General features: G+C 41.2%; 1 protein-coding gene across 1 annotated transcript in view; it reads left to right on the top strand.

Moving 5' to 3' along the window:
- The window catches only part of LOC120528958 (E3 ubiquitin/ISG15 ligase TRIM25-like), a 16,303-nt gene extending 8,100 nt beyond the window's left edge, over positions 1 to 8,203 (top strand). Inside the window, exons 2-4 of the mRNA XM_039753029.1 lie at positions 5,230 to 5,325; positions 7,362 to 7,721; positions 8,099 to 8,203. Of these exons, the coding sequence (XP_039608963.1) occupies positions 5,230 to 5,325; positions 7,362 to 7,721; positions 8,099 to 8,203 (561 nt within the window). The remainder of the gene's footprint in view (positions 1 to 5,229; positions 5,326 to 7,361; positions 7,722 to 8,098) is intronic.
- Positions 8,204 to 9,785: the final 1,582 nt, after the last annotated feature.

Genomic DNA, 9,785 nt, shown 5'->3' with positions numbered 1-9,785 from the left:
CAGAAGTTTCATTGACTTGATGCTATATTCTGATTAAAAAGTGTTCCTTTAATTTTTTGAGCAGTATATATATATCTCCTTTGGGGTGCGAGGAGCTGTTGCTGGGGGTGCCAGAATCCATTGAGGAAGAAAAATGAAAAACATTATTTGTACAAAATCTTAATTTATCTATCCATTCCTAAATAATTAAATGGGCAGGCTATTTCGTATCAGTGCAATATGCTGCTTGTTAAAACGGATGACTCCTAATGTTACGTGCACTTAGTGCTGCGTGGGTATTATGAACTATCGTATTTGTTGAATTTCTATTTAAATTTTAAGTATAAGTAATTTTATTTCGTTGACAGAAATATGTTTAGTAGGAATGAAAGTTAAATTTAATCATCATTGCATAAATTTTTCTTCACCATAGAAATTTAAAGACTAAATCCAACTGCCTGATGGGCTCATCAAGCAGTACACACTCACTGCACCCACTCTCGCGAATCGAACCTCAGACATAAGCACTAAAGGCAAAGATTCTCATGTTGCGCTAGGATGTGTGGCTCGTTTATTTGACAGTATGTAGATCGGGGTGTATATATATATATATATATATATATATATATATAACTTTTGAGAATGCAACGTATAGTTTTGTCCAGGAGGAAACCAATGTTGCCTCAAATCAATGGCAACCTATTGTAGGGTGTGTCCCTGAGACTTATTAATTGTCATTGCGAAGCAGAGCCTTACTGGAAATGTGAGGTATTTCAATTGAAATGGGAGATCAGGGGGTATAACGGTGATGCCAGGAATACATTCAGAGTGTGGCGTTCTGCTGCTTATTTTGTGTAGTTGCCTTCACACAGTCTCTCCGCTGCTTTATAAACGAACGCCATATAAAGCCATCACCTTGTCAATTGTGTAATGCGTTTTTTGAACAGGTTTAATGCATGGAAGTGATCACTCGTACTGCGTTCAGTAAGTTCACGTGAGCTGATCACTTGTGTGATGTTGCGATGTCCACGGCTTAATCTAATGTTAAGTAAGACCCGGCACTTAAAAGTTTCTGGCAGCACTCGGTTGTAATATGACGAAGCTGCGAGGTCACTTTTGAGAATGCAAATATAGATGTCCAGGAGAAAAGCAATCTTGCCTAAAATCAATGGCATCGTTTTGTAGGGTCTGTCCCTGAGACTTATTACTTGTCATCGAGCAGCAGAGCCTTACTGGAAATTGGAGGCATCTGAATTGAAATGGGAGATCAGAGGGTATACAGGGGACGCGAGGAATACATTGAGTGTGGAGAAACTCTAGAGACAGCGTGTGTATTAACTTGTGGATTTTTCTGTGAGTATTTCGTGGGAGTGTGACGAAGTTGCTTCGGAAGACGGCGTTAGCTGCGGAGCTCAGAGCAAAATGAGGTGAATGGGAGGGGAGATGATGACGTGACTCCCCCACCCGCCTTAACTGTCAATCCCCCACAAACACAGTCTCTCGGAATTTGCATAAGCACAGCCCTTCACGTGCAATTTTAACTTAGTTACAAAGTGATCAAAAGTCTCGTTTATATCCTGTGTCCTCTCATTAAACTTGTATCCCGCATTACCGTGGGCATGACAAACACCAGCGGTAGCCTGTCTATGAACTTAATTTAAACTTTAGGTTTACACCGTGCTTTGTTTCCGAAGTAGCAGCACTCATGAATATGGTTGTAAATGTCAGTCGCTCGCTTCTTATTGTTTCGCTGCTTTCTCAATTATATAATGCATGTTTTGTTCAGCGCTTTTTGGAGCTCTTCCTAGTTTTGTACGTACTGCGTTGATAGTCAGTTCACGTGATTATGTGGGAGGCGTGATGACGTCACACGAAACTCCGCCCCCCACGGCCATCCAGCTCAACTCCATTACATTATATGGAGAAAAATAGCTTCCAGTTATGACCATACACGTAGAATTTCAAAATGAAACCTGCCCAACTTTTGTAAGGAAGCTGTAAGGAATGAGCCTGCCAAATTTCAGCCTTCTACCTACACGGTAAGTTGGAGAATTAGTGATGAGTCAGTGAGTCAGTGAGTCAGTCAGTCAGTCAGTCAGTCAGTGAGTGAGTGAGTCAGTGAGTCAGTCAGTGAGGGCTTTGCCTTTTATTAATATAGATACATTTTATTTTTCGACTGTGACTTGTCCCTGGTGGAGTTTGCATGTTCTCATTGTGTTCATGTGGGTTTCCTCCTACAATCGAAAGACATGCAGTTTAGGTGGACTGGGGCTTTGGAACATTAGCTCTATTGTGTGTGTATTCAACCTCGATTTTCTTATTTTTTATTGTCTTCTTAGGGTATCAGGAGTAGGGGCCTCTCAAAAACACAGCCTGTTAAAGCCCAGTGAGACACTCCTTGGGTGATTTGTGGATACACAAGTAAAGAGAAATTGTGTTCTTTGCAGTGTGAGGTGCGCAGAGTGAAGAGTAAAGCAGACAGGCCTGTTCCTTGTGCTGATCCAGTGTTGCTCACACAGTCCTTGAGTCTGCCTGACAGATAGTCCATCATCAGGACACCACAGGCTCACCCACCTGCACATCTCTGAGCTGACTCCTTAACATGGATAGCTGGGTGGTCTTGAAGGCTCTGGTGAAACCAAAACATCCATCCATCCATCCATTTTCTAACCCGCTGAATCAGAATACAGGGTCACGGGGGTCTGCTGGAGCCAATCCCAGCCAACACAGGGCACAAGGCAGGAACCAATCCTGGGCAGGGTGCCAACCCACTGCAGGACACACACAAACACACCCACACACCAAGCACAATTTAGAATCGCCAACCCACCTAACCTGCATGTCTTTGGATTGTGGGAGGAAACCAGAGCCGGAGGAAATCCACGCAGACACGGGAGAACATGCAAACTCCACGCAGGGAGGACCCGGGAAGCGAACCCAGGTCTCCTAACTGCGAGGCAGCAGCGCTACCACTGCGCCACCGTGCCACTGAAACCAAAACATATTAAACATAATAAACATGTCTCTATTATAAGAGACGAGACATGATATTTCTGAAGAGACTTTTTAGAAGTCCAGAGAGACGGATTTAAGATGGAGACTTTGGACATTTCGAAAGTCAACATGTAATGATAGTAAAGATCACATTCACACCAACAAACTGAAATTATTACTCAATGAAATAACAGAACAGCGAAAAGAGATTGAAGATATTGTTTGATTGAAACTTTAAGTCAGAGACTTGTAGATCGCCTAATTCATTTTGCCATCAGGGACAAGTAGTGTTTCTTCCCAATGAAGAGGCCTCTCCACGAGAATGAAAAGATTTGTGGTTTGGTGAAAGTGAAATCCACGTACGCGGTCACACTTGGGTCACAGAGTGGCACAGATACACAGGAGAATTTAGAGACAAACGTTATTCAGACACTTCAAACAAACATAAGTCTCTTTCAGGAGTGAATTGAGCTCCATGTGTAGTCGGAGGGGACAGTTCTGTCTCTCAATTAGAAGAATAGAAAATCTTCCTGTTCATAGGGACGCACCTTGGGAGCGGGACCACCACAGGAGCAGAGGATGTCTGGGGGAGAGGAGAGACAAGGCAGTGAGACAAAGGACAGGTGATGTACAGACTTTTAAATGATTTTTTGGAAGGACAGGAGGAAGAATATAAGGGTGTGGTGGAAAGCATTGCTGGGTGGTGTGAGCAGAGTCATTTACAGTTAAACATCACAAAGACAAAGGAACTGGTGGTGGACTTTAGGAAGCGGGCTCCTCCTCCCACCGCTGTCACTATCAGAGGAACGGAAGTTGAAGTAGTTGAGGACTATAGGTACCTGGGAGTACACATTGACAGTAAACTTGACTGGTCCAAGAACACAAGACACTGTGATCAAGAAAGGGAATAGCTGGCTCTACCTAACGAGGAGGCTTAGGTCATTTAATGTATGCAGGAAAATGCTGACAATGTTTTATCACTCTGTGATGGAGAGTGTGGTGTTTTTTTGCAGCTGTGTGCTGTGGGCAGTGCGGTGAAGAAGACAGCTGTTCACAACAGGCTGAACAAGCTGATTAAAAAGGCTGGTTCTGTCCTAGGCGTCAAACTAGAGGATCTGATGGAGGTGTCAGAGAGGAGAATGCTGATAAAGCTCCTCAGTATCACGGACAACCCCTCTCACCCCATGCACGCCTCCTTGAGGAACCATCAGAGCACACACAGCAAAACTCATTGCCCCAAATGCAGAACTGAACACCACAGGAGATCTTTTCTACCTGTGCAATAAAGCTTTATAACTCCAATTCATTCTGTAGGTGATCTTTTCAGCCTTTGTGGTGGTATGTTAGTCCCATTATGTCATCACAAGCGCTAGCTCATTTTACTGAGACACAAGTACTAAGTCACTTTTAATTGTCATATCTTGTTATATACTGTCGTATTTTGTACATTTGAACAACTGTTATTTGCACAATTACTATTTTTCACTTTTTAAATCTTTATTGTACTATCTTTGTTTCTCTTGTTGTACTGAACATGCCAATGACATAAGAATTTCCCTCGGGATGAATAAAGTTCTTATGTTATCTTATCTTAAATATTTGAAGTTCCGCACGAACCAAACCTGGGGGTGGGTGAGCGAAGTGAGTAGGGGGCAGATCTCCATAGTTTTATTAAAAATAATAATCTGTCACCTAAACAAAACCCCTGAGGTTTCTTTTTAGTTGCTTTCTTCATGAATTCAACAGAATCGTATTTCGTTATCTTACTTGACTGCAGAAAATGACAACGGCAGACAACGTCCTCACATGTCTGACTCAGGATATCAAATGGCCTTGTAGATCCTTTAATTACTGACATAACGTGTTTAAAGTCCTCCTGGCCTTTCACCAGTTTCTTTACTTTACACTCCAGTTTGTTTTTATTATTTTTTGGTGTTGTGTGAACTTCACATTTCGCAGTTTGTCGATGTGATGTCTTCTAAATGTCAAGAGCTAACTCACACACCAGTGTGCCTTCAAAATATCTTGTTTGTTTGACGCACTCTTCAAGCCCAAACTCAATTTTACGTCAATTAAATTAAACCTTTCATTTAATCTTTATTGTCATTCCTGTTTGTTAAGTCAAATCTGAGTTGTGTCATGAAATGTCAAACAAATGTGTTGTGAAAATATCATGAGTCAGAAAGAGAAGAAGAAATCACAAAGTGAACGTGAATTCTGATCTGACCACGCATGTCCTCTTGTGTGTCCAAACAGAAACAACTGGGGGCGACACTGAGTGACATCAAGAGGAAACTTGAGGAGAGAGAGAAGACATTGAAGGAGACGAGGAGGGGGATGGACGTGATGAAGGTGAGTGGAATAGGAAGACAACACTTCATATCAAAGAGAGGAGAAATAAATGAGAACTTGAAGAGCAGCAGAACTTCACTGGTGATGATGAGTAGGGACACGAGAAGGGAGAGTTAGAGAAGACATGTTGTGGTGTCCTTCATGGCCTTTCACTGTTGACAGAATCCCAGGTGTTATTCAGTGGAGACTCAGACAGCATCACCCTAAAGTCCTCTGATATTTCATCAGCTATTCAGTGGAGCCAGGATTCCTTCCACTAGATGTTGTTCAAAGTCCTGTTTCATATCTTTTTTTGTTTATTTATTAATGTTAATGTTGATTTAGTTGAGTATGTGTTTTATTCTTTGTATTTGATTTTGTGTATGAGCTGCCTTTGTTATGTACCATGTGGTTTGTGTGTGGCTCACCAAGAGGTGGACCATCTGCCAATCACCACCAGGAGCTTCCCTTCCACCCTATAAACCCTGAGGGTCTCCCACAGTTTCATTGTGAATGTGCTCTGTGAGTTTGTTACGTTACTGTGTTCTTTTAGCTGTGCCTTATGCTTTTGTGATTTTCTGGATTTTTGTGATTTTCTGGACTCTTTGAGGGACATTATCTATCTATCTATCTATCTATCTATCTATCTATCTATCTATCTATCTATCTATCTATCTATCTATCTATCTATCTATCTATCTATCTATCTATCTATCTATCTATCTATCTATCTATCTATCTATCTATCTATCATTCATGTGTGGCATATGCTGAACTTCTCATCACTTTGTCACTAACGCTCCTCAGCTTTTTACCAAAGTCTTTAAATTGTTCTGCAGTAATGGTGGTCTGATCCATCCACTTGTAATTATTCACTTAGAACTGGACGCATGTGACAGTGACAATTGGATCCTTCCATCCCTACTCCAGCCAGGAGCCTATCCACCCAACCAGGGAGGCTTTCCACATGTGCATCAAAAGGCAAAACACCATATGAGACTCTCTGTATCTGGAGTAAAGCTTCATCTGAATTCCCTAATAATAAATCTCATGTTATCATTTCTTCCTCATTCTAGTGGCTGGTTATGAGTTGACCTTTTAGGTTTTCTCATCCTTGCCTTCTGTCTCAGAGTTATGTGAGTCACAATCCAGATGTGCAAAGTTCTGAAAACCGCAGAACACCTCCATTTTCCGGGTTGATGATCCTGGACAGAAGCCACCTTTTACCTCACATTTACTTCCCACATAGTAACACACAGCCAGGTGTCATCATATAAGTACGAGTCATAGTTACAATAGCAAATTCATTAGTAATAATGCAAAGTTCATAAATGAAGTTGAAATATATCAGATATGGAAATAAAGACTCACAACTCTGAGTTTTACAATGAAAAAGAGATTAAAGAAGTTAAATAAGCAAAGAGTTCTTGAAATTAAAGGAAATCTGAATTTCCCCAATCAACACCAAGACCCTCTTGTTTGATATCTCCATCTCACAGGTCTGACACGGTGATGTCTGACACCCAAAAGTAGAAATTGTTTTATTTTAACACAATTACCATCTAACACACAAGTTAACTCCTCTTAACAAATTCTTCTTCTTCTTCTTCTTCTTCTTCTTTATTCCTGGTGTTGTTGTCCTACTCCACTCCTAACCTCAGGCTGAGCAGGAGATGCCATTTTTAAAGGCAGACTTTTATACAAAGTGTCGGGTCAAATGGAATCCTCACAAGACAGTAGAGGTGTCCCCAGCAGCTCCTGCCAATGGCTCTCAAGATCCTTCACAAGAAAGCCTACTATGACTGTGTATCTCATAAAGTCCTGCAGTTTCCTTAATAGCAGCATCAGTAGAGTGATGATATTACTCGACATAATGGAGGGAAAATATTGTTTTGGAGTCAGTCTGCAACAGACCTTCCTTCTGCAGATAAAGTACCACCAGTCACACCAGCCAATTCAAACTGTCCTTCACAACATTAAAATCAGAACAAATTTGCCTCATGATTGGTTATTCTTATCAGGTGAATCAATTCTAAATCTTTATCCTGTTTATTCAGATGTCTGTGGTAAGAGAGGTGGAAGAAAATGAGAAGAGCTTCACTGCTCTGATACGGTGCATTGAGGAAGCCAACAGAAAACTGACTGAGAGGATCAAAGAACAAGAAAAGAGAGAAACGGAGAAGACTGAAGGAGTCATGGAGCAACTGGAGAAGGAGATTGAGGACCTGAAGAGGAGAGAAGGTGAGCTGAAGGAGCTTTTAGAGACCAAGGACCATCTCCACTTCCTACAGGTGAGAGCGACACTTCACAGGGAGTTTGATCAGACTGGGATGTGTGGGACTGGAGAACATTTAGAGAAAAATTTCAAAGATCTTGTACAACATGACAAGAACAGGCCATTCAGCTCAGCACAGATCGTCTTTTCATATTTCCTTAACATTTCCAATATTCTTTTTACAAATATCTCAAAGTTGGTAACTTCACCTACATGAGAAATCAATGAATCTACAGCTGTCTGTATGAAAAAGTGATATTTTTTTTTAAATGAAGTGTAAAAGATGACATCTAATAAAGGATGGTGCCAACTCTTCAGCCAGGCTACCTCCTGATGTCTCTGTCCTTTAACTGATGAGATTCAAATCCTTCAGCATTTCCTCACAGCTCAGACCCCACAGTCCAGTCTCGTCTCTCATCTCTCATCTTTCTCATGTGCTTTAATCTCACACTCCACACAATAGTCCTGAAGTCGACTGTGTTTCACAGACATTATGGAGATTCTCTTCTTGATTTACAGTCCACACATGTTAGTCGCTACATAACTCAGCTTGTGATGAAGATGATGATGATGGTGATGAAGAATCAAAGGCTCCTAGGATTTCCTCATAAGTCAAACATATGAGCTGCAGACCTTCAATTATATAATCATATTAAAGACCTTTCCCCCTACATGTGTTAGTCTATACATTTAATTTTATTTAATTAAGTTTGACTCAGAACCATAAAATGCCGAATGCCTTCTTTTGTGTGCCAAGTCAATTCAGGACCCAACTGCCCCCTCAGTCCCTTTATCTTGACTCTCCTCTCATGGAGTCCTGTGTGAAAAGCTCATTGATAGTTAAGGTTGATAATCTCTGATGCTCCACTACACTCCACCAAATATTCTCTCCTAAATAACCAACAAGTCAATGACAGGCGTTCTCACCATCTAAACCCACGCTGACTGCCCACCACACTGATCCTTAATTCAGAAGAGCCCCCTCTTATCAGCATTACTTACTTTTTAATGTCTCCTTTCTGAAATCTCGTCCTCTCTTCTCTCCTGATGCAGACTTTCTCCTCTCGCTGTGTCCTTCCTGCTGATGGAGACTCGCTGAGCTTCACTGTCACCACTGATTTCTCATCTGAGGACCTGAGAAAGGAGCTGTCAGGTCTGACAAAGAGTCTGCAGAAGATCAGCCAGTGGGACATCATGACAAGGACTCCATCAGGTACAGCGTCTGGTGACATTGTTTTTGTTATTAAAGTCCATTAAGAGGACCAGAGTGACAATAAGAGGACACTGAAGAAGCCCTGCTCTTTAACGTTTATCTGCCATCCTTTGCTGTTTATTATTTTTTACTATATAGCGCCTTTCACAGTCATTAGCTGAGTGATAATAAACTCTCCAAATAATCAGTTACTCTTAATCAGATGTTTTGGAATTTTAACTTGAAATGTTACACTCCTTATACTTTTTCCATATACTCTCCTAAAAGTCCTTTTTTCACTTAACTTTGAGATTCTTTTTATTTCCTTTGCTCTGCTCACCTTAAGATTAATGAACAGAAATGTGTTTTAAATGGCTAAGCCGGCTCAGAGCACAAATGAATTGTTTATTTGAGAATCAGAGAAGACGTTAATGGACTCAAATTGAGCTCAGCGTCAGTGCTTTATAACATCAGAACATCTCAATCTGCTCCTGCTGTCTTCGCTGTCCATTACATTCTGCTGGATGGAGTCCACGTTAAAAGTTCACGTTCATCCATTTTCAGCTGTGCTCCCCCTGGGCTCTCATGTTTTATATTCCTGCTGTTGTTTGCTCAGAAGTCGTGTCTCCCACCGACATTTAAAAGGAGTTTACAAACCAAATGCCTTTTATTTGATATATTTTGGTGGTGAAGATAAGCAAATTGGAGGACTGCGTCAGAACTCTGACTACTTGAGGACCACCTGAACATTTCAGTGAGTGCAGCCTCAGAGTAAAACACACTTTATAAATTATGAATTACGTATATTTACACATAAAGACAGCGATTTGTTTAAAGACAAACTAAGGTGAAGCAGAGAAGAGCACAGGGTCCATCCCAGCCGTCCACCACATTAGACATTTACTGTATGTGTGTATTGTGAAATAAGCAGAGAGAGTGGGCACAAAGAGTTGGGGTACCACCCTGAAATACCCCATTTAATGATGAAGATGAAATAAAAAGCACAAAGACGGA

The sequence above is a fragment of the Polypterus senegalus genome, chromosome 4 (assembly GCF_016835505.1).
Source record: "Polypterus senegalus isolate Bchr_013 chromosome 4, ASM1683550v1, whole genome shotgun sequence".
Classification (NCBI taxonomy): domain Eukaryota; kingdom Metazoa; phylum Chordata; class Cladistia; order Polypteriformes; family Polypteridae; genus Polypterus; species Polypterus senegalus.
The sequence above is the reverse complement of the archived record's forward strand: the minus strand, read 5'-3'. Positions and strand labels throughout refer to the sequence as shown.